This window comes from Saccostrea cucullata, unplaced genomic scaffold (assembly GCF_032062105.1).
Source record: "Saccostrea cucullata isolate Sc308-1 unplaced genomic scaffold, CSIRO_AGI_Scuc_v1 ctg494, whole genome shotgun sequence".
Classification (NCBI taxonomy): domain Eukaryota; kingdom Metazoa; phylum Mollusca; class Bivalvia; order Ostreida; family Ostreidae; genus Saccostrea; species Saccostrea cuccullata.
In genome coordinates, this window is record NW_026936234.1 from 7,473 (window position 1) to 34,469 (window position 26,997).

Sequence of the window (26,997 nt, forward strand, 5' to 3'; positions counted from 1 at the left end):
TAAAACTTATTTATAAACAACCATTCCACACGATAAATTCAAGTCCAAGATTTTCGATATCATTGACAGTTGTTTTTTCAATAAAAATTGAACTCGTAAATAAACTTACCTTGTCGTTGGTCATTTGAAAAATTATTTTGTTAAAACATTCTTGTTATACACAAAAGTTCTCTGAAGTTTTTATTAAAAAGATGCTTGAGTTTCTGATTGACAATATCTATGTTATTTTTGGGGACCAAGTCTTCCAACAATCTACTAGAATTCAGGGTAAAAATTGCGCCCCATTATTAGAAGGCCCATTTTTGTATTCATATGACGCAGAATTTGTGTAAAATCTTATGTATGAAAAGAAGAAAACACTTGCTGTGGCCTTCAAATCGACATTTAGATATATCGACGACGTATTGTCAGTTTAAAATGGTAATTTCCATTCTTATGTCGATACGATATATCCTGCTGAGCTTGAGATGAAAGATACCACAGAGTCTGAAACATCTGTTTCATATTTGGATATTTTACTTGAAAAAGACGTAAATGGTAATCTAATAACCAAGCTCTATGATAAAGGTGATGGCTTTAACTTAACAATCGACAATTTCCCTTACTTATGCAGCAAAATACCTTCACCAGCATACGGAGTTTATATATCTCAGTTCATTCGATACGCAAGAGCATGCTCTCCCTATGAACAATTTCTAAAATGATAAATGAATGGTAAATTATTGACAAACAACTTGATGAAACAAGAACATCAGCAGTCTCGTTTAAAGTTCTATGGTCGATACAATGACCTTGTCAGCAAATACAATTTATCATTGAGTCAAATGCTTACTGATGTTTTTCATTCTTATTATTAGTCCATTATTTATACACTGAATTGGCGACGGATTTTCCCGTTATTTCCCGATCATGACAAGGAGCATACGGCGGATGTGACCGGTCGGCAGTGGATGTTGACTCCTCCATGGCACCTAATCCCACTTCTGATGTTTTGGAGGTCCGTGTTTGCTCTGCTCCCATTTTGTATTGTTTTATAAACTTTTGATTTTGAATACTGTTCGTTATCTCCATATGTTTCATTACAGCAGATAATATTTTGGTAAGGAGAAAAGATAGAGGCATGGTAGAGCATTAGCTGAACCCACCAATGTCTGTTATTGTACGAATCTTTATGAAGTGAATTAAAGTAAAGGAAGGATAGATCGAACCCACCTTGTCTGAAAGGAATGTTTAAAGTATGAAGCGCACTGTGATTTCTTGAAAAGTGAAGAGAGACTTTATGAAGGACTTCAAGACAAAAATTGAAACCAGGTTGCTCCAAAATAGTTATAATAATGAGCCTTACAAACATAGATGATATTGTTACCAACCTTATTTGCTGGAATTATTACTAATTTTTTATGTAGTCTCTCTGACTCTTTTATCTCCTCCGGTTTAGTGAGACGGAAGAATAGATGGTTCTAATTTTGCCTTTTCGTTTTTTTATACGATTCTTAAATGTATTTCTAAAACATCAAAGATCTAATGTACAAACTCTGCAAAATAGGATTTAGATTAAATTCGCTTTTCATGACATGGAAGAAAAAAGTTTGCAAAGAAGGTTTAAAATTACAGGATTCTCTGAATGAAATACACATTGATCCATATACAGGAGGCCTTGTAATGTAAGATTGATAAGAATTAACATAACCTAAAATTCAGATGGAAACCCTCAGGGGTTTGGTTCTTGATCAATGGATTATATGCACTGCAGCTAGTGATTTGACTCTGTGTTTAAAGATCCGCGTGATATATCTAATCCCAAGAAATTACGATTTTATAAATCTTTTGTTGATATAAAACCTTATCAAAGTGTTGTGGGAGTTGAAAAGCAAGATACAATACAAGTATTCTCTCCAGCAAATGATAAAAAAAAACCCAGATGATTCTAAATGAAACCTTAATTGAGAAAAATCATGTAGACATATACCACGCCCAATACTTTTAATGCCGAATAATCACTACCTACTGCGCATGCTCTACTGTTGATCCTCGGTACAAAATGAATCGGGTTTACATTAATGAAATTTTTGAGTTGATTTTAAACAATGATAAAACGTTCTAATCCTTGTCAGATCTGGTAAAGATAATATAAATTGTTTTCAAATTAAGTTGCTGTTGTCATAGAAAAACATCTACATCTACTAAAAAAATATCTATCGATCTAAATATCTTTCATTTGGTTTAAAATTTGCCTTTATAATTAAACATATGTAAAATCTGCAAAATAGATTTCAAATTAGTCCATGAATACATTTACAAAATAAGAAATTTTATTACATAAGATATTTTCTTTTAAATTTTAAGAATGACCCACAAAATAGGCGCTGAAGGGTCGCCTTAAACCGCTTCTTGAAAGCAGTGCTCATGGCGTTGTAAATGATCGGATTCATGCAGCTATTTGTTAATCCGAAAAAGTACGTCATTAGCATGGTAAACACGTAGTTTTCCTGGTCAAAAAAGCTTGTCTTATAAAACGACTGTTGCAGCACGCTTACAATAGACACGATATAGTGTGGAGACCAGGCGAGGATGAACGCAACAGCTATCACAATAACCATCTGAGCCACCTGTAAAGAAGGCATATCAAAATATTAAATTCATTAGTAATAGTGCTTTGAAATATTACTAATAAATGAGAATTCTTTATACATGATATTTCATAAGTAAAAAAAATACCCGAAGTAGTTGGTATAGTTCAGTTATCAGTAATGTTTATAATATTACAAAGTACGCGCGTATTTACCTTTCATTTGTTATTTTCCCGCCGTCTTCTTATACTCCTCGTCAGATTAGGAAAATCCACATTAAATGGCTGAACGATTCTGATGGCCAGTTTACTACATGTTACAATAATAACTAACATAGGGATAAAATACATGATTAGAAACAGCAGGATGAAGAACACTCTCCTTACACTACCCGTACCTCCATCTAATGCGTCGAAGTTATCTGTACATATTATCAAGGATACACTTCCCAAATCACTGGTAATGGTAAAGGGGTATGAAGTTGAATAGAGGAAGGGGATACAGATAATCAGAGCTGTGATCCAGGCTGCCGCTATTATCTTCTTGGTTCTGCCTTCGCTTTTGATCTTAGCTGAGAGCGGGTAGAATACTGCATAATATCTATTAAGAAAAGAAAAGAACTCACCTGTATTCAATATTTATCATAAAGTGACAAATCCTTACAAAAATTGAATATACCATTAAATAAAACACATCATTATGCAAAGTATTACCATAAAATTCTAAACAGGAATCCGATCAGATAATTTTTACTTAGGAAATTTCACGACGCCAATATGATCCAGTTTCACATTGCCCATAGGCGCTTGGGTCAAAGATACTGTATATTTTCTCAATAATGAATTGTCGAAGAAATTCGAACTATGCTCGTAACATTTTTTTGCAGTCTGCTTGATCTACACCAGAATGTCACGGAATTTTTAATTTTCTTTTTAGAATAGAGCTGGGTATGTCATTTTTGAATCGTGCATAATATCGAATTTTCGTGACATTCTAAAAATAAACAATACTGTGCACTGAAAAAAAAGTTACGAGTAGAGTTCGAATTTCCTTGACAATACATTTCATATAGTAAATATACATTATCCTTGACCCAAGCGCCTATGATATTGCCCTATAACATACTCATTTGTTTGCATATGTTTCGTTATTTTTACCTCATTTTTATTGCTCTTCAATTTATTTTGGGAGGTTGCTCCCCTTTTTTAAAAACGTTTGTTATTCTACTTTGTTAACCTCCCACGGTTTCATTACATCTTATTACAAAAAAGAATATGTGCAAATAAAAGCCTAATGCACACGGAAAAATTACTAGTACATGTATGTAAAAATCGGAATCCGGGTCATTTCTCCCCAGTACCTGCTCCGCCTAGGTCATTTCCGCCTAGGTCATCTCTCCCCTTGGTCATTTCCCTCCATTACCCAGGTCATTTCTCTCCACAACCTAGGTCATTTCACTCCAAAAATTATAATGCAATAAGTTTAATTTTAATTAGTTTTATTAATTACCGGCCATCATTATTGAATTAAAGGCTAACTTTATTTATTTTATTTTATCGTATTTATTCATTTATTAATTCACACATGTATTTTTTTTTATTTAAATATGAGTTCTTTTATTCAAGATGTTTATTTATTTTATACATTATTTAAACATTTATGAATCCACTCAATTATTTGTTAATTTATTATTAATATTTTTTTTAGAATCCTTTCATGGTTTAAATCATTCCTTTATTTATTAATTTTTGGAATTAATTAATTAGTTTATACAATCTTGAACTAGCTTTTTAAGAGGGCAGAGGCATATGACTATTTATTTCTATTCATTCTTTCTGATGGAAAATGTAGCTCTTCGAAAAAATACGTTTGTATTGACAGACCGGTCTGTCATAAAAAATGGGAGAGCAACAGTTCTGCAGCTATAATGGAATATAAAATAACTGTGAATGCAATAATAGAAATATTTTATTTTAATCTTCTTTCTTTAACAATTAAATTTATTATCAAGTAGACTTCAAATGAATTTGTTTATTATCCTGTCATCTTTCGTTTATGGTCTTTATCAGGAAGAAATATATAATTGTTAGAATTCGTAATTGCTGTCTTGCTGTTTTATAGTACCCCACAAGGTATTTTTTATCACCATGCTGGTTGCATATGTTAATCCGTGAACTGTCGATTTCACAAATTGACAACACAATATCTCCTATTGTCTTTAGATAAAAAATGTCAACTTGTACAAAGATGTGTTCAGCCAGATTATTATATGAATTTTTTCCACTTTTTATTACACTGAATAAAAATCTTATTTACATGTTCTTTAATACTTCCTGGCAAAATTTTTAGGCAAGATGACTAATCCTACATGTATGCATTGTCACAGTCAAGTAAGTTTTAACTAATTTTTTAGACTTCATTTTTTTCAAATTACAAATGTTTTCTTTGTGCAACAGTAGAAGCCCCCCCCCTCCCCGCAACACTAACACGTTTATTCTTAGAACACAAAATCAATGTACTGAAGCATGGAATTTTGGTTAAAATGTCCCTATTGTTACAAACATTTTTCTGCATTTTTTTTTCTCTTGATATGAATGTGCATACATGTAAAAGACTTCTCATGAATGACTCATTGATAATAAAACGGAAGTACTGAACCGTCGAAAGATCATTCTTGCTAACACGAGAGTCATATGTCTTTGCCCTTTCAAAAACTAAAGCTAGCTCAATTTTGTGTAATAGACTAAAAGTTGGAATATTTTTGAATGCACTTAAAATTTACGATCTCTGGTATAACAGTGAAAACTGAACGCCACGGACAAAATGCGTATAAAAATGAGATGATTTTTCTTTTAAGTTAAATCCAAGAATATGTAAACTATAAGGGACAGTAGATTATGTGACATCTACTGAGATCATCAAGATAATTCCTGAACAACATTTTATGCAGTCCTAATAATGTATTCTCTATTTCGTAAAATATTGTGGTAAACACAGCAGATTACATGTACATTATATTAAAAGGGGGAGGGGTATTTAACTAATTTTTATTACAGGGATTGATACATTTAAAGATCGTTTTAAAATGGCGTAATAGACTAGTATTTTAAACATCTTAAAAATTGCAAGCCATTTCCGGCGATGTTGTGGAGGTGTCTATTGCCACACTGAGTAATTATAAGTTCCTTTTTGAAATCTTATAATTCATTTTTAAGAGATATTTTTTCCGTTGTTTCATGTACATTCCCAGTCTATTTATTCATGTGATTTGGCTACTTAGTACATATTGTACACCCTGTAAATATTGCATTTTAGGTTTTTTCATTTGGATAGCATTTTTACGTCATTGTTTTCTTCGCGTTCTTCTTGTTTATTGATTTATAAATGTTCAATTATTCAAAATAAATATTGGTAAATACTGAAATACTTTTACTTGTGTATCCGGTTTCATAATATATATTTTGAAGTATACTTTGTTTTCTAAAATTATTCATATTTTTAGCTGCATGCAGAACTGTAGCTCTTCAAAAAGAAAATGTATTGAAGTGACATTATATAATTTAAAACTTTTTTTTTCATTCCTACGTATTTGTTTCGCCAAACATATGAAATCAATTAATAAAAGTTAATTTTTTATGTATTATTTCTAAGTTTCGGGTTTGATCATCATCTAAATATTCAGTTTATGGTCAAAATTTCATCATCGGCTAGGGTAAAAATTGATTATTTTAACAAATTTATTAATTCTAATTGAGTTTAAATTTTTCTTAACGAGGAGGCCTCTACGTGGCAAGGCTGGACAACGGTATAAATTTATTGTTATTAATATTAAATACTTAAATTTTCTCCTGTAAATAATATCCAGACACAATTTCTTTTGTTCGATTTTTATTGGTCATTAATTGATAAAATTAATTTATTTCACAAGATAAAAGTTAATAACACAGGAAAGGAATTGTTGATATTTATATAAGACCAGATTAAAAAATGGGGTGAAATGACCCAGGTAGGAGAGAGAAATGACCTACCGTGAAATGACCTACCATGAAATGGTAGGAGAGAGAAATAACCTAGGAGAGAAAAAGATTTAGAGAGAAATGACCTGACACCTAAAAATCGCCTCTATTAAATTACCTTATCATATTATAAAGTCAATAAATTCCGATATTGTGTTTTCTAAAAATAAATTACCTTATCATATTATAAAGTCAATAAATTCCGATATTGTCAAAGTAAATAAGTTTCGAATTTCTAATATAAAAAAGAAATTGATAATAATTAAGAATTATACGTACGCTTTGTAAATTGAAAACAAAAATCCAAAAGGCGTTGATTTATAAAAATACATGTATGTTCATTGCTTAGTTTTAGACCTGGTTTAATAAAGTCTTCATGGCGATAACAGGAATGCCTTATGCACTGGTAAAGATTCAGCGTTCGTATGTCTATATGTTACTTAGATTTTTTTAAAAAAAAATTACATCTCGCATAGTTTTTTTAATACATAGACTTATTCATGAACACTAAAACTCTGATCGATTCTCCTTTTCAAATCGTCACCCTTTTAATAATCAAAACGGATTTACTATAATTAAAATGATATTTTCTTTACAATCCCAAAGTAAACTGTACTCGTATCATTATCAGTGATATTTTTAAAATCAGGAAAATGTATCTTTTTTTCTTGAGAATTGATATCTCATGCAGAATAAGACCTCCTCGCTGGACTGAAAGTTAACTGATGAGTATTAATATGAATGGTGGACAATTTTTTTTTTATGGAAAAATTTTATGCATAATTTAGGTGAAAAATGGTCAAAATTAATTTTTAAGTAATTGTTAATTAATTCAATGAAGCCAAATTGGTTGATTTTAACAGCATTACATTTTCGCAAATGTCAGGGTTTTTTTAAAAAAATTCACATCAATGAAATAACACTATTTAATGATGCGATTGGATGACGTTTAATGTCTGTTGACTTTATTCCATAATTTCTACATTAGCCCTTTTTTGTAACCATAAGAAAAGAAAACATTTTGTGACCTAACCTTATATTGCCCGAACCCACATAAAATGGGGGTACTCCTAAATCAGTATGACAAATCTACACTCAATCTTTTTCAAAAAGCTTTCATTTAAATCACAAGATCGTTAAATGACTCCATCCTATTTTTATTTTTATCTCCCTTGGGAAAGAGGTATATGTATTTTCAGCAAACTTGAATCCCTCTAACTCAGAAATGCCCGTGCTTTGTGCCAAATTTGATTAAATTAGGCCCAGTGGTTCTGAGGTATAAGATTAAATAGGAGTAGGATACAGAGGCATCGCCAAAAGACACCTATTACATTCGATTTTTTTTTTCAATTTACTGCCAACCGGTAAAAAAAATATTAATATGAAGCAGGAAAAAAATTCATTAAGCAAAAGTTTGAGATAAAATGTAAACGATTCAAAGAATTGTATTGAAATGCTTTTGATACTGTACCAGTAACTGTCCCTTGGTCTGCATTTCATTTTGAAAGTAAAATTATGAACTCCTTTGCAATTGTGAAACTTTCTAATTGGCGATCGTCAACGTCATTTGTTTTTTGAATATCCCATGAGGATTATACACACGATTAATTGAAATGTATAATCTTTAAAAGGTCGAGTGAAAAACTCATTATAGATTCATAACAGACGAAATAGTATTCGAAATGCGGCACTAATTAGAAATGCAACACCATAGAAATGCAACACCCTTGAACCTAAAACTTGTTGTTCGTCTAGTAAACAAAGAGATATATATCCTTTTTAAAATCCCTTTATTCCCAAGTTGATATCTTTGCAGAATTCCTCCAAAAAGGGCATAAATCGTAAAGAGTTAAATTTCTTGCGTAGTAACATCAATCAAGGACCGAGAAATACTGATTCTGTTTTAAGATGTAGGCTGAAGTCGAGATTTTGTACTCTCGTGACTCTCTCGGCGCCTAGCAATTTTGTTTTAATTGAATAGGGAGAATTTTACTCAAATTGATTATATTCAAGAAGTTCATTTACAGACGAAAATTTAATGGACAGTGAATAAAAAAAAATGAGACTCTTTACTGGTGAATTGGCATGGTGGTAATTTCGTTGCTTAACAAAAATGAGATTACTAACAAAGAAAACGCTTATTGCATGTCTATGGTGGGGCAAAATGGATATATCTAAAATAAACTTATTCAAGATAGCTAGCTTAAAAACTGTCATCCAAATTGTCAGTATATATATATATACAATTTGAAGTACATTGCACTAGGTAAAATTTGTTTTAAATAAGACACCAACAAAGAAGTCAGAGAAAACAGTTATATTTATGTCAGTTAAGCCTTTTGGCTTGGTAAAACTTAATGCACATATTAAATCTTTACCTAGGATTCACTTATTTTTTAATATTTGTTAAATGTCTTAAATTAGATCAGACCAAAAGAAGCACATCTTTTTTAGTTTGATATAAGTGTACTCTACACCTCCGCTTTCAATTTCCCTTTAGTTGTAAAATCACTGCATGCCCTACAAAGTAAACTGCTGCACACGTGCTAAATATATCATGTTCAAATCCGTGTTATGAAAGATCCGACTTTTGAAGTGCACTTCAGATATATGTATAGGCAATTATTAGTTTCTTAGTGCATATTCTACTTTTGTAGCGGATTTCACGTTTGGATTCTTGGAGAATCTATCCTTACTATATCTACATCAATGATATTAAACAGCTAGCACTATGTTCATGTTTGTTTTCAACATTTATTTGTCACAACAAAGCTTTCAAATAATTTTAAAATCCCAGAAAACAGTGCTCCTGTGCCACAATGCTCATTTGAGTCAAAAGCTTCTGCAGCATGGACGTGATGAATTAATAAGGGAACATGTTTGCCAGATACTCTCAAATGAGTCCCTGCTTGGTTTATAGGTGTATTTGGATCAATTGACTGTGTGATCATTCAAAATCATCAAAGTTTCTTTTTCTATGTCACATTGGATTAGCTGATATCCTGTGAGCTCCATAGATATAAAAAAAAATGGCAGTCACATTAAGGAACTGTGTCGTTCCGTGACTTGAATAGACATATTCTTTGTAGTCAGGAAATTGAAAATATCAGTTCAACACCTAATGTAGACATAATATAACGAACATGGTTTGATCAGAAAAGCCCATTTGATCATATAGTTCAGATGAGCTTAAAACATTAAATTTTATACAATGTTCCCTGTATTTTTAAAAATAAAATATTCAGTTCATGATATGCAGTGTTTGTATATATGTTTTCACATTATTAATTTAACAAAGTGAGGCGTTTTAATGGAGAACTGTGCTCCGTATCATTCTTAAACGTCTCATTATTAAATACGTCCTTAACACTGCTGGAGTTAGATCGAATGTCAAATACTCCTGTACCCAATATAATATCAGGTCCAGTCTTAGAACTTTCTTCCATATGTCCATTTGATATACATATACAATCGGTGTTCCTTGAGAACTTCACTCGAGACTCCTTGCCCGGGGTTCTTATTTTATCCAGCTTCGCCATATCTTCGTTTTCACTGTTGCTACTTTGGCCTTCTTTATATCTTGTGTTTGTTGTCCCTCGGCTGTTATCGGAACTACTATTATGAAGAGGTTCATCCTCTGCTTCGTTAAAACTTCTCGTCGCAGAAGTCACATTTGTTGACCTTCGCTGAATGATGCTCCCATTTCTGTATTTCAGAATTTTCTGACGACAGTAAATAAAATTACAAAAAATACGACACAATGTCCGTTTGAAACTCTGTCGGAATTTTTCGCTCATGACGGTGTAAATAAAAGGATTGACACAACTATTAATGAATCCAAACAAGTGTGCACTCAGCATGGTGAAAACGAAATTAGATTCTTGGAGGAAGTTTTCCGGCTGCAGAACGGAGACAATGCTGACTATGTACATCGGGGACCATGCAACGAAGAAAGCGATCGCAACAACTATAACCATGCGGGCAACCTGAAAAAAAGCACCAATATAGTTCAAGTTAATAGTGACTAAACAATAAACTTAATTTAATTAATATGATCGGGTCCGGGATCCCCTCTTTCCATTAACTATGTCTATGTCACCATGTTGTCCCTTCCGGTTACTACATAGGGCCTATCTGTCTTTAATGCTCATTGATTAAACCCTACACGTACCTAGGAGTTTGTATCACTTATGTTGAGACATGTGATTAAAGACTTCAGTTACACACTTGTTTGTGTCACTTACATGTGACTGAATCCTACATTCACCTTCAACTTTGTGTCAGCAATGACGATAAATATGATTAAATTCTACATTTAATTTTAAGTTTGTGACATACTAGGTCATTCTATATAGAGACATATACGTTTGTTTTCTTTACATTTTCCCTCGTTGGAAACCCACGGGTGATCTCGTCTATACTTATCAAGTAAAGACGAGATCACCCGTGGGTTTCCGACGACGAACATTTTCATGGTCAAGGACTAGCTGATGTCAGAGTCCAAAAAATCATACAATTAACTCTAATTAACTTCACTCATAAATTTTCATGCATTGCCAGAATGTGCTTTTTATCAATATGTCATTTTTTTTTTTTATCATGCATGCATGTTTTACTGTGTTAGTTTATTGCGTGGATCCTGGGGTCCACGCAAAAATACATAAGCGAGGTATTTTAAATTGGATGCTGGTGAGGAAAAATAGTTGCGCAGGCAGGTTACCCTTAGATAACTCGTTTTAATTCGATAGAGAAAACGATGGTAATTTATCTTTAAAATATTTTTATCCCCAAAGTTCTTCAGTCGGATAAAAGCGATCTCAAGGCCTGTGGCAAAACAATGTTTTAATCTCTTGCCATATAACACCGTCTTCAAGAGATTTTCATTGAAGGATTTATGTCTTTTTCAAAAAAAAATTGGAAATAGCATTATGTCAGCTGCTGATCAGAAAATGGACTCGGAATCCCATTAAAGATGTCAGTGTCAATTTACTTAGGAATGGTGACAAGTAACAAAAAAATGTTGCCGTAAACAGTAGAGGAGGTGGTAAGACTGATCGGAAAATCAATCAGTTGTTGATTTCTTGTGACAAGAATTCTGGGGAATACATCTGTCATCTAGTCTGCCTTCTCTCACTTAGACATTACTAAGAAGACATTAAGGCATCAATATTTTAAACTAGCCTTTTTTAATTATTTGATCATATACAAAAGCACAAAAGCCATACAGATAGCCATGACAAAAAAATTCTCAAAAGTACGAATTTTGGAATAGTAAGAGAACTTTAATAAGCTCATTCTTGGAATGAATTGAATTTGCAGAATTCTAATATTCTAATGAGAATGATGACCACTTTGTGTACAGAGAGAAGATGACAGAACCATTTTCTTAAAATTATAATTCTTGTAAATGCAATACCAGTAGCTCAGTTTAATTTGAAATCTTAAATGCTACTGTTTTCATTTTAATTTTTGTGTATACGCGACAAGAAAAAAAGTCTTACCTTTCTTTTATTTACTTCGTGGCGCCGTCTAGCGGCGGGATCCTGTTTGCAGGGTGCTGAATTTCCTACGACAAACGGCCTGGTCAGACATATAGCGATTTTTGTGCATGTCACAACAATAATGGTCAGTGGGTTAAAATACATTACGACGAACAAAATGACAAAAAAGATTCTTCTGAAGTTCCCTGTCTGTCCATCCAGTTCGTCAAAGCGATCTGTGCATGTTTCTCTGGAAATTGATCCCAGTTCGCTGATTATTGTGAAAGGGTCTGACCGACTGAAACAATAGGGTGTGGCCAAAATAGCTGGAATGATCCAAGTAGCTGCAATTATTCTTTTGGTCCGTGACTTGCTGTTTACTTTCATAGCTGATAAAGGATGGACGATGGCATAGTACCTGAAGAAAAATGCATTATAAGAATCACATAACTGTACATAATGTTCTGAAGAATTTCACTTATATTTTTAAGATAGATTCTCTATTTGAATTCACCACTTATTGAATCCTTTGCTATGTAGAGTAGGGATAATGGGTACGTCTATTAGATTGGGGAGAGGTAAGATCGATTTGTTAGTAAGTGCTAGGAGACATCAAGACAGGTAGGGACAGGTTTATTTCACAGACAGTATCAATCATTTAAACATCTAAATTAAGAAACTATTTAAACTTTTTGACATCCATTGAACAACAAATTGAAATTTATATTTTACTTAAAGATGCACAAGAGACATTAGTAAATACTTTTAAAATTACTGGCGTATAAAATATCAAAACTTGAAGCAAGAATGATTTTGTCGTGCATTAGCCGTTCTGAAAGTCTTTCAGTTTTTAAAACCAGGTGTTGACACTTCATGCTGTGCATACGGGAATAACATACGGAGATAGCTTTGGGGATAGCTGGTTATAGTGTGTATAGCGACGGAAACAGTGTGGCAGTAAAGCCAAACAGGGAACCAGTTTACGACAAGAAGTACGTACTCCCCATGTAGTCTTCCGCCAAAGTCTACTCTCCTTAATCAAATTGTTGCGCGTTAAAAACATGTCCAATTTCCCTCATAATTTCACTTCACTGAACGCAAAAAAGACTATGATTGAGAGTTACATGTGCCATTGCTTATATTATGTCCCGACAAATGCAAGTTCAAACACCTGTAACGATTGACGATTGTGATTATGCTTATCACGCTAGTATTCTTCTTTGAAAACTGGAAAAAAAAAATCATGAAACCTTACACGGGATTGTATAATTTATTGTTGATGTTGAGGAAAAAATGTTAATTCAGTGTGCTTGATTTTTGTTACTTACGGTCGAACCTTTTTTAAAAGCATAAAGAATTTCCTCACTTATTTGGCACAGATCAATAGGTGCACAATCCAATGAAAGTACTTCCAGTGTAAATCGGGAGTCCGCGTGATCAAAGTTTTTTTTTCCTCCGAATTATTAAATGTGCAGCTATAATATGATTTGTTTTGTTATCTTTTTTTGCGTTATATTACAACGCTAATTTGTAAATGTGATATACGGTTTTTCACATCTTTTTGATTTTCGATTTCAACCAAAAGTGACGTCTTGGCAGCCGAACATATCCCTACCGAAACTGGAAATAGTTAAAAAATGAATCTTTTTTGTAGTTTTTTTTAGGAACTATCTTATTCAAGTTATTGTATTCTTATTCTTTAAAAAAATAGTAATCAAACTACTTTTGCCGCCTGTCGTCTATCTGAAGACCTGTTCGTTGCTTTGCAGCGAGATTTACTCTAGTTATCATCATTAGATTATAAAGAGAGCAGAAAATATCCACCTTCTTTAATTTTAATTCGCCTCTATTATTCGAGTGACTGTCGGCGTGAGTTTTAAAGGTTTCAATATTCAATAAATACATGATGAATAAGACTTGTACCATGCATACAATTGACAATCATTACTTTCATTGATAAACGTTTGTTTTATGTCCCCTCAAGATTCATTTAAAAAAACATCACTGGGGAGAACTTCAACATATAATAGAAATTAAAGGGAGGGGCAGATGACATCAGCACATCTGTTTCATATTTGGATAATTGTTAATGGTAATTTAACAACAAAGATTTATGATAAACGCGATGATTTAAACTTTTCAATCGTCAACTTTCCTTACTTATGCAGCAATATACCTTCATCAACTGCATACGGAGTTTATGTATCTCAGATGATTCGATACGCAAGAGAATGCTCTACGTATGAACAATTTCTAAAACGAGGTAAATTATTGACATACAAGTTGATGAAACAAGAATATCAGCTGTCTCGTTTAAAGTCATCTTTTCGTAAGTTCTATGGTCGATTCGAAACGAAGAGCATGTTCTATGCATGAACAATTAATTTCAAAGTCATCATAACGCAAGTTCTATGAATGATACTATTACCTTGTCAGCCAATACAATCTATCATTATTTAAATCATATGCTGACTGACGTTTTTCTTACTCCATGTAAGACATTATTTACAAACTATCGAAGAATTTTTTTCCCGTTTTTCACGATCATGACAAGGAGAACACGGTGGGGTGTGACGGCAGGCAGGGGATGCTCACTCCTCCATGGCACCTGATCCCACCTTTGATGTTAAGAAGTACGTGTTTGCTTTGCTCCAAAATTTGTATTTTTTAATGGATTTTTAGCTTGAATACTGTTCGTTATTTCCAAATATTTCATCAGAACCCCCCCTGTTTCTCTTTTTTATAATTAATTTAATTTCAGTGTTTAAATCATCGAAGATTATAAATTATATAAATTTTTTGAAGTTTTTTTTTTATAGCGATGTTATGATTACATATATTAAACATTATGTTAGACCAAGAGTAACTGAAATTTTTTCTGCACAATTTGTTCACTATTTCAATAAACAAACTCGACTTTTCTCTAAGAGTGCTTCATTGCTTTAGGAGGGTTTTCCTTAGTAAAAAGGCACGCATCTTATGCTTGAAATGAAGTTCATATTTATTTCTAATGTGGTGGACCTTTACAATATGTTAAAATAAGACCACAAACATTTTTTATTGGTGTAGATAGAGAATCCTCAAGTTTTTATTTAAAGTAAAGTTTCTAACATTCGATAAATTGAATAATAAATATATTTGCCAGTTCTTTTTATTAACTTAAGTATCTGTTGAAACAAAATAAGGATTCTTAAAGTGCATTTTGTTTCATAAAATGAGATATATTTTTTTTTAAATTTAGATGATGTACATTTATGTACTGTACAAAGTATGAACAACTCATCGGCAGTTCAATCAGGTAATTTGGTGCTCTGTTTCAGCTAGTGCCAAATTGCCAAATTATGAAATGGTTGCAGAAAGATTAATGAATAACGTCTAAACTAAACCAGTGAGAAACAGTTTAAAGTCCGTTAAGAACGGTATTTATTAAATGTATAACCAGTCTTTGATCACAAATCTCTTGGAAGCTATGATTAGATAATCACCAACATAACCATTTTGTTCTTAACTTAAAGTACACTATTAAGCATATACTATAATTGCTCAGTTTAGTACTTCAGGAACAAAATATCACTTAAAATAAAAATGTGTTATAAAGCTAGGAGTAGATTCTTACGAATTCGTGAACATAGGAATCATTTATTTTTCTTAAAAAAAATACTCAGAACGTTGATAGAATTGTCCATATAAATTTACGTCAATCAGTTCTTCATAATTTTGTCTATTACTACAATGTATCTGATATTGGTACATGTACGCAATACGTATAGAAAGTATCGTTTTTTCGTTTTTGTTATTTCTAGCATTGCAAAAACAATGTAGCAATTATCTCGGTAAGATTACGGATTTGGTTTTTGGTTTAACCATGTTTATACAAGATACAATAAACATATTCTGTAAAACACACTGTGTATTAATTTTCTTTTCCCCAAGACAATGATGCATAGTTAATTTGCTTCCGAACAGATACATTTTTATTCAATATTGACTGATAGACAAGGAATCTAATAGGAAATATCTATTCTTTTTCGGGGTTTTAAGGTGAAACATATGGAGATAACGAACAGAATTCAAGATCAAAGTCCATAAAACAATACAAAATAGGAGCAGAGCAAACACGGACCTCCAAAGCTTCGGAGGTGAGATCAGGTGTCATGGGGGAGTGAGCATCCCCTGCTGACCGGTCACAACCGCAGTGTGCTCCTTGTCATGATTGGGTATATAACGGAAAAAATCCGTCGTCAATTCTGTGTATAAATAATGGACCAACATTTAGTATGAAAAAACGTCAGTCAGCATTTCACTCTTGTATTTCCTGCAAAGGTCATTGTATCGACCACAGAAGTTACAAAATGATGACTTTAAACGAAACTGCTGAAATGCTTGTTTCATCAATTTGTTTATCAATAATTTACCTCGTTTTAGAAATTGTTCATACGTAGAGCATGCTCTTGCGTATCGAATCAGCTGAGATATATAAACTCCGTATGCAGGTTATGAAGGTATATTGCTGCATAAGTAAGGAAAGTTGACGATAGAAAAAAACCGGATATACGGTAGGTCTGCGATTAACGGGGGCAATTGGTACCCATGGGAATTCCAAAAGATTATTGGAAGACCTGGTCTCCAAAAACGACATAGATATTTTCAATCAGAAACTCAAGCATCTTTTTGATGTCAATTTTAGAATACTGGTGTGTACAATCAGAATGTTTTTTTTTTTACAGAATAATTTTGTAAATGACCAATGACAAGGTAAGTAAATTTACGAGTTATATTTTAATTGAAAAGGCAGCTGTCAATGATATCAAAAAACCTGGACTTTAATTTATTGTGGGGGGTGGTTGTGTATAAAGTTAAAAAACCGTAAGCTGTTGATTTTTGTGAAATCTTCAAATTGTCCAAACGTTCCTTGGAATTTTTAAGTATCCACATCAAGGTAAAAGATTTTATTTAAAAAGTAAAACATTATATATGTAAGAAAGGCTATCATGAACAGGCACGGACGATTGAATGAATGTTTGATTTATTGTAAGTTTTTTTAAGTCCCATTCGAGAATTTTTCACACATGTAGAATCGTCACCATATACCAGTTAAGGGCTTCAAATCTAGACCTTTATTCAGGGCCATTAAGCAGTGATTTGTACAAAAAAGTAAACATAAATTTGAGAACGAAATAAGTGAAGCTATGAATTACAATTTCTTGCTGTCATTGGGTGCAAGTAAAAGGTGACAAGGCGGAATTATGCAATACGTCAGATCTATTTCTGTATAGACGGCAGGACATTTCATCAATACTGTTGTGAAGTTCGTCATAGCATCGTGTGATAAAGTTATATTACTATATGAATGTCACTCTTTCAATTTAAGTTTTTGGTTTCTAAGATAAAGAAAATATCTTCTGGAAGACTATGTAATTGCTTGAGTGTTTCTGCGGACAATTTTTTTCAGAATCTCATCAGCGCCAGTTCTTACGCAAATCTTTTTTTCTATTTCTTCTCGTGTATTCCAAGCATGTATTCTTCTCTTAAATTTTTTTAAAAACTGATTCAGGAATTCACTGACTGTCTAACACTTAAAAATTAAACAAAAATTGTGGAACATCTTCAAAGCGTTTTGAAAAAAAAAACATAAGCACAAAACCAAAGAATCTTTTAAAAATTCGAAGTTGTGGCAATTTATCAACGCAGAGACAATTTCACAATAAAATTTCGAAGAGAAATACTGAAAAAAAAGTGAATATAAACAATCTTACGAGGGCCGTTCAAAAATTACGCGGACTTGTTGCACAGAAAAAATATTTGACGGCATAATCGGAAAAAATGTCACACATAATATAAAAGAATCTTTACTTATATGGTCTTCAATATTTCATAACAAAATGTTGTAAATTGGTATCAATTTTGAGTGATTTATCAGGACATATCATTAAGTCACGGAGCAGCAAAATTTTCGACGTCACAGGCATTATAAAAAAAATATGTGATTGAGCTTTCATTTTCTCAACATTTTCCTAAGAGTACCTGTAAAGTTTGAGTTGCCTTATCTACTCAACATCAAAACACCATTTCTTGTCAAGCTTAAAATATATTAAACATGTAAAGAATATTATTTTTTATTTTAAAAACAAAAACTGCAGGTATCTACACATTGGTCACTCTAAATAACGTTCTTTACAGTCCGAATACACGTACAGTTTTCGCCGATAATCTTCTTCCCGTCCACCCATATTGGCTTTTTACAGAGGTCTAAAATTTCATTTTGCTATTTGTGGACGAATGTCACGAATACCCTAGTTTACTACATGTTTTATTATGCATATTTTGGATCTATGTTGGCGATATCTCGAGCATTACACGTAATTTAACAAAAGTGTATTGCGCCGTCAATTCATGATACGTCATTTTCACAGTCGTTTTCACGGGAATCGCATCGGAGAAAAATCAACATATTTCCGTAAGTACTTCAAATATCATGTCAGAAATCTAAATACATAATAATAGAACAATTTAAAGATATATTTGAGAAAATCGTCAAAAAATATCGCGAATTATAGAAAATAAATGAGTTAACTTTTGGATTCCGCATGCTTTTGCTTCAAATTTTTTGTGGTGCTCCGTACCTCTCCATCAGCGATATAAACATACCGATTATTATCGTAGAATTTTTTTAAAATACAGAAATTTTGCCCAAAATTTATTGGAATCTTTAAGATACATATTTCTGTGAAATTTCATAACTATATGACGTCTGTAAGTGTAAGAGTAAATAATAGCACAGTCCGCGTAATTTTTGAACGGCCCTCGTAAATAATATAAATGTTCAGTTTTGAAATGTGTTCGTGTTACAGAAAATTTAGTTTATTCCCATGCCTCTTTGCAAATCATTGCAAAGAAGCATTTTTGTATCCGCTTAAAGACATCTAGTTGTCATAAAGTAACCTATGTGTTTTTTCCCACTCGGTAAATTCATAAGTTACTAAGAAGCAAGTTGATGAAACATGAATTTCAGCAATATCGTTTAAGGCATAGTTTCCTTAGTTCTTTGGTCGATACAATGAACTTGTCAGCAAATACAATCTATCATTAAATCAAATGCTTACTGGTGTTTTCATACTAATTGTTAAGCCATTATTTACACACTCAATTATGAACGGGGTTTTCTGTTTTTATTCGATCATGACAAGGAGCACGCGGCGGGTGTGACCAGTCGGCAGGGGATGCTCACTCCTCCGTGGTATCTGATCCCATCACTGATGTTTAAGAGGTCCGTGTTTGCTCTGCTCCTGATTTGTATTGTTTATTAGACTTTTAAGCTTGCTTGAATACTTTTATTTTGTATTGTTTTATGGACTTTGATATTGAATACTGTTCGTTATCTCAATATCTTTCATTCCATATATTACATATATGAACTACCATTATAAAAGTTATATGAGTTATGGAAATATGGAAAAACTGATAATAAATACCCTTATATTTGAAATTGTTAATTTTTATCTGCAGTAAGAAAAAAATTGTAAAGTTAAAAAAGTATGTTTCAGAATGAAATAAAATTTTTGAATCTTTTTTATCCCCCCTTTTTCATTTACCACAGCCTGATTTCCTATTGCAGAATAAATCTTTAATGTAGTCTGTTCTCCAATTTTTTTTAACGATATGTAACTTTTTAGTAACTAAGTTCTTTCTTTTGTTTTGAACATATTCTATTGAATAAATCAAAAGAATTGGAAACAAGTTCTTTTAACTTAACGAGTTCCTCTACTTGAATACAACTATATGACATGCAAAAAATGATACAAGTGAATATTTGTACAGTAACATTACATAACAATTTAAAATCTACAGGATTCATTAATAAATATATGCTAAGTTCTTTCATGCTTGAATGTTCTTGTACCACTATGTCATATTTAGTGACTAAATGAACTCCATCAAGAAGTCATCGTGATATATTTGGTTCTCAAAACATATGTTGAACATACGTTGCAATTTTACCTGTCAAGAAATCTTATCCATTAAAAAGACCCAACTTTCATTCGATAGGTGAATTGTCTTTTTATTCTCTATTTATCACCTGGTACATGTGCTTTCTTTGTGTGTTTCAATAATCATTTTTTGACTTTACAGAATAAGTCTGGGCTGGAGAATGTTATCTCTTATAATTATTGCCTGGTATAGCCCACTTAGAATTGTACTTTATCCTATTGTCATTAAGGTAGGATTCTTCTCATATTTTTTATATTTAAAATTTAATGAAATTTTCACAGAATCAAGAGGACAATATCACTAAGTTATGGTATCGATGAGATTAAATTTGACCGTTTAATATTAGAGACAAGGTCAGGTCAAGGTCATAACCTTTTTCCTGGATATTAAGAATAAAAAATCAATGTTTCCAGTCATGTGATCCCTACTTGTAATTCAAAAGATTGAATGTTTTTCTTTTTGCATAAAAAGATACTACCATATAGGGCCTATATGATGATATTACCAAATTGACATGGATAATTTAAATAAAATGGATATTTGCTAATCCGAATTTCCTCTACTTTTCTTAAATTGTTAGGATTTATTAGTTATTTTTATATGCTTCCTATATTTAACTTTTTCCAATTTTCACATATAGTAAAGTTGTCACATAAAGGTACAAAAAGATACAAAAACTAAAAGTTTTTCGTTTTAAGAGAGAAATAACACTTTTTGATTTTTGTTTACTTAAATTTGAAGCATTTAAAAGCCAACATAGTTCTAGTATGTGTAAAAAATCTTATTTATTTGATATATTTTGAAACTTTAGTCCCTTATCATTAATTTAACTTACATTTGAAAATTTCGTCTAGTCTCTGATTGCGTAAAAATTATAGCTAAATTCAATGTTCTATAATAATTTTGAGAGGCAGAAAAGAAGATATTTTCATACGCCACCATTCCGCCAAAAAGATAGTCCCTGCTAGTTTTCAAACGCAGTTTACCATTTCTTTTTAAAGTTGTATAATTGTGATGAGGAAAGAAAAATATGGTCTTTTAAATCCCTTACATCTAAATATATAAGACATATCAATAAATGTACTTTGAATATTCCATCTAGCCAGAAACCAGAGAAGAATCCTACCTTAAGTGAACTTTCTTTGAGAATTCAGTCTTGCTAGATTAAAAACCCGTGGATCTGATTCTGTAAAGATTTTTAATATATTCTATGTATAGCTTTGACACTTAATTATTGGTATCTTTCTAACTTTCTGTGAAATAAGGATAACGATAAAAACAAAATTGCGCCAACGGTTCATCTTTGCTGGTCGAATAGTCTTTCGAAAGAAGTATTTTCAATGACCCAATTATTTTTATAACATTTTTTATACATGTACACAGTATTTCTCCCGTGGGTAAAACTAGTATGTAAATATGCAAGTGGTTGAATTATTCGGCTGAATTTACCATATTCTTAGAGGACTATAAACAGAGGCTTTTGCTATCGTCTATGAAAGACATCTTCATGTAAACGTAGGCAAGCACCGATTGTAAGCATTCAAATATGATGGACGTTTACAGCTTTTTAACGTGATTACTCCTTTAAACGTAATTCAATTGTAAGCAGCTGTATTGAAACGTCGGTTGCCCTCGATAAAAGGTTTCTCCAAGACTAAACCATACATTTTACAACCATCTCACTTCTGACATGCATTTCTTCCTATCACATAAACATAAAAAGAAAAGCGCCCACAGATGGGTATACTTCAATAGGATATCGTAACAATTATGAAAAAATAAAGAACCTGAAAAACCCCTAGAAAAAACTTTAAAGACATGCGGTGCAAGCAATATTTTTGGAACTAATGCATCTGCTTTCGGGAGGAAAAAACCCCATCATAATCAAAATTTAAAAGTTTTTTGAGAGTTTAATGAGACAGTGATTTAATTAAAATGCATTTATGAAAATGGAAGTGGTGGAATTGTGGTGTGTATATAAGCAGTGAATAATTATTATTATCATTTTGACCCCCTCCCCCAAAGTAATGTGCATTATAAAAAAATCTATAGGCACGCATTGTTCTGGTATTTTAATAAGTATAAACTAATCAGCTTTTAAAAATATAAGTACATGCATGTGTTTTTAAAGATTGCCATGTACTTAATCTAAGAGTATCTCATACATGTAAAAGAGAGCTACATCTTAAAAAGAATAATCAATGAAAGAATAAAAAGTACAGCAATCTGAATACTAATCAGTAATCAATAAGGCAAAATTAATTAAATAAAGCTTATATTTGCAGTTTTGAACCCAATGCATTGTCCGTTATCCGATTGCTTTTTGTTAGGGGGTCACATTCTTTTTTATATAGAAAAAAAGGGTAGTAATGGAAGTAAAGTAGCAGGTGCTTTGATAGTTCTAAATCCAATTAAATGAAATAATTTTATCCGAAATACTCTAGTGGACAATATAAAAAGGAGAAGCCTTTCGGTATACGTGCAGCAGTGAGAAACCCCACGGAAATTTCAATATACATTTGTATGTAATAAAAGTTCTAAGCTTATGCTTGTCAAGACCCTTGACTTTGTGAGGATGCTTCCAATTTAGTGTAAAGCATTGTTATCATTGTTAGCATTGTATCACCTTATACAGATCCTCGAAGATACATGATTTAAGTTTTAAACGTTAACTAAGATCTCCTAAAACTTTTTTTGTATACATTAGAAATAGTTTTTTGTCCATCAAAGTGTGTGAAATAAAGTGCAATAATTCTTGTGTGTGCAATATTTGTACGACTTACGACTGAGGCCTTTCAGTAGGCGAGTAATCCAATCGAGGTCGCCCAATATACGACTCACTAATTGATCTCCATCACCGAGGTAGTCTGTCTACACATCTACGCGCCCCTACTACTGCAGTAGAAACTCATTTGTTATAAGGAAGAGATCGCGTATGTTGTTGTTTTCTCATTATTTTTTTTTAGATCGTGATAATGCCGACATAAGATGAATGTCAAAAGTATTAAAGAAAGCTTGTGGTGTACTTACCAATGTGTAAAGGACACCCACCTACCGAATCATGCCGCAGAGCCCGAAAATTCTGAAGGTATTATATGTTATTCAGTAATGCACATATTTTGATCCGGTTTATTTTTTTTTAATCAAACCAAATAATGAAGAAAAGAATATATTTATAATAAACCCCTATTTTTTTTTTCTTGGACGTGTTGCCCATGTAATTCAAGTGCTATATAGCGCTATGCTATGTCAAAAGAAAAAATCTTTGACGACCTAATGTCTGTAAGCGCAAAAAATGACTATATATCACCAACAAAAAAAGTTTGGACGTTTTATCATATCAAATTATTTGACATCCGAAGCATCTGGGCACACGGATTTGTACATCACTATTAATATGCATATATCCATACAAAATGGATGACCAAGTATGGGAAAGCATTTCCTGTATCTCAGCTTGATTATCATGTTACATCAGGAACAAGACAGAAAGATTTATTCACATACATTTCTCTATTGATTAATGGAAACTTGAAAATGGCGACAATGCCTCCAGTTTTTGGACATTATAGGAACGGTTTTAATCAAAGAAAATAAATGGCAAACTCATCACTGTATTCTATTACAATGGTAGCTCTATTTTAACATTGGCTTCCAAAACAGAGTAGTATTTGGCTAAGTTATATGTTATTTAATTAAAATTAATTACTTATATCTCTTGTGTCCATGAAATGACCATTGGTAGAACATCATAACATCTGCTCGTTCTTTGCATCACTTAGAATTGTTCATTGTTCCGAGACCTCCATTTTTTTTTTCAGGATTCTTTATTTTTAATAAACCTGTAACTCGATTAATGACAGAATATTCTGATCTTATTGGATGCCTCATTAAATGTTACAATCATTCACGGCGGGAGATGACACGATCATCCAATGAAAGCCTTTAGAAGCTGCATATAACACTTTTAACTCCAATTGATAATTTCCGGGACTTTGCAGCATCTACAAAACATGGTTCCCAGCTATGTGGAACTGTTCGCGTGTTTTTCTGAATTACGCCCCATGAACATTTTGATCCACCGGGTTGTCTTTGACTTTGATGAATCAACGAGCACTTGTCAATATTAGTCGGGTAGCTTAACCTGAAGGCATATCTCTGCATTAAACAAAAAACTCATTACCACTTCAAAGGTAATTTACAATAAAAGGTTGTGTATGATGAGGATGGTTAAATCTGTAATGATCACTCGTGGCTACACTAATTCTTAAACAAGTGTCGAATTCTTGCTTGCCGTGGGTCTAATACATAAATGCATCTATATAAACTTGAAAATTCATTCAAAGATTCATCGAATCAGAGTAATATCAACAGAGACATGAATCCCCATGTTCAGAGACACATTATAGAATAATCGTATAGATTTACAATTTTTCCCATCAATCATCAAAACATTTTGTTGGTTAAGTTTTTGATTCATGAATGTGTAAATTTTCTTCAAAATTAGCATTTATTTCCGTAAAATGAATACTCAAATACAGCATAAAAACAAAAAACTCCTTATTAATTCAGCTCTTCGACCCTAATTTTATGGACTTGATATCGAGCGCGCATTGCATGTTTCCAGGATGGGCAAAAGAATGTTTTACATTTCTGACTACTTCTCTTCCCTCAAAATTTATTCACTTAAAACTTAAGTATTTGCAAAGTTAAAAATATTTTATACAAATACGTTGCAAAAAATTATATCCTGTAAAATATATAAATTATAGATACATGTATTTGATCCACTGAATACCTGGTATTTTTTTTTCTGTGCTTATTCATTTTAAACTCGTTTATTGTGACCCATGTACATGTATGCAGATACGTGTACAAATATTGGCAAAGAGCTTATTGAATTTTTGCAGCTCATGTCCGATTGGTAAAAAACAAAGGCAATTAAATATGTTCAAAGCAAACTATGACTTTAAAGCCATTGAAATAATTCTAACAGATGATGAATTTATTTTTTCTTTTAGTTTGAAATATCATCAGGAGAATATGCACTTCTATCTTTTTTGGAAAAGTTAAACATTTTTATTTTACGTTTATTATGTTTGTTTCGCAGATGTATCAACTCAAGCCTGTAATTTTGAATAATCTGGGAATGAATTATTGGAATTTTATCAAAAAAAGATTAGAATGCGTCATAAACATCAGATAAGTATTTAAAGATAACATTCTGATGTGAGGTAGGTATACTGCAAACACTTTTCGCATATTAAATTTACATCCTGACAAAGTCGACAAGTATTTCCTACTGTGACCACCTATAAAGATTATTTCTGTTTTATTTCTTAGCAAATACCTGTAGCCGTAAAAAAGGTCGTGATCGCGAAATCTAGGTAAGCTTTAGGATTTTCAGCTGTTCTCTTCATACAAAGTAAGCTTGTGGAAAATAGAACTTGAAAGAAATGCTATCGACACAAATAATTCTCTGCACATGACTTATGAAAGATTCTTTTGAAACTTTGATTAGGTGCGTGAAAAGTCAATATAGTGAATATAAGAAGCATACTGCACACCATGACTAATTTTTACCGTAATATGCCATGGGTTGCCTTTTTTATTAATTCCCTCAATTAATAAAGGATGGTATACAATGAAGTGACCCGGTTTCAAAAGTAAGGCATTTGTGATACACTGTAATTTGTCTCCCATGGATCTTGTGGAGAATTTCGAGAGGTCGGATGGGCTAATAACGGCGGACATTAAATGACAATTGATCTTCATGACTTCAATCCTATCGCATCTGTGCCACTTGTTCCCGAGAAAGTGGTAATAATTCCTTCCAGCAGTTTGCGGAACGGTAAGACAAAAGCGGTCATATCTCTTGTACAAAACAAACGATACCTTTCTGTGACATATCAATGCAATCTGTAGTTTAGAAAGACCCTTTCTTAAACTACATATTCAAATACGTTTTGCAAGTCAGAATTTAAGTATATATGTGTGTCTTTCTTGTATTAGAAAACACTTAATTTTTTAAACTGCATTAATAAAAGCATTAATAGCTTACCTTTCAATGGAGATGGCGACAAGCGTGAGAACGCTGGTAAAAACAAAAACTGGTTGAAAATACGACATAAATGAACAGAGTCCGTCACTCCGGAAAATGTTCCAGCGACATGGGGCCGTAAACTCCAGCAATTTCAGGGGAGTGACGATCGCGGAAACCAGCAAGTCAGATACCGCTAAATTCACAATGTAATAATTGGTCACTGTGTGCATATGGTTATTTTTCCAAACTGTCCATATCACTAACATGTTTCCACAGATTGCTAGGACAATGACGACGACGTAAATGACGATGATAGTCGCCAAAACTGCGGGTATTTGGGTCAAATCCTTGTAGTAATGGTTAGGGAATGGACAGCCGTATTCGTCGTACCCGTCGTGGTTCAAATTAGAAATATTAATCTCTTCAGAGTTATTGAAAAAATAAGAAAAATTCACATCTTTGTAAGATAGCAACTTTTTGGCCTCTTGCATAGAGAACTTTCCTTCTTGAGCCATTTTAGTCTTTCTGTAATTATTTACGATATCAGTGTTATGCAGAATATCATTTCACTAGCTTAAAAACTACTTAAGATCCTTAGCACAGTCAAAGAGCATTCTATAATACCAAACAAAAAGCAAGCAGGGGATTAATAAATCACTTTTAAGCATTTTCGAAGTGAACGATACGTAAGCTCAGTGGAATATAAGGTGGTCGATAGTCAGCAATTCACCTGCCAACTGGAATCCGATCTCTACACGCTAGTCATTTATACGGTTCTTCTGTGTGCATGTGCGCGCAGTCACATCAAATTCGAGTTCTTCTTATTAAATATCTAACCTTGATTAACTCTACATAATTAATATTTAGCAGGAATACATTTTTTCCTCTTTAATGTTAGA

General features: G+C 32.4%; 1 protein-coding gene across 1 annotated transcript; it reads right to left on the reverse strand.

The window, feature by feature from the left end:
- Positions 1–9,320: 9,320 nt before the first annotated feature.
- On the reverse strand, positions 9,321–26,798 carry LOC134245031 (QRFP-like peptide receptor). Its single transcript, XM_062727277.1, has 3 exons — positions 26,117–26,798; positions 12,088–12,484; positions 9,321–10,572 (listed from the first exon to the last, which is right to left on the reverse strand). The coding sequence occupies exons 1-3, from the start codon at positions 26,611–26,613 to the stop codon at positions 9,871–9,873; spliced, it is 1,596 nt and encodes a 531-aa protein (XP_062583261.1). The 5' UTR covers positions 26,614–26,798; the 3' UTR covers positions 9,321–9,870.
- Between the last annotated feature and the right edge of the window lie 199 nt (positions 26,799–26,997).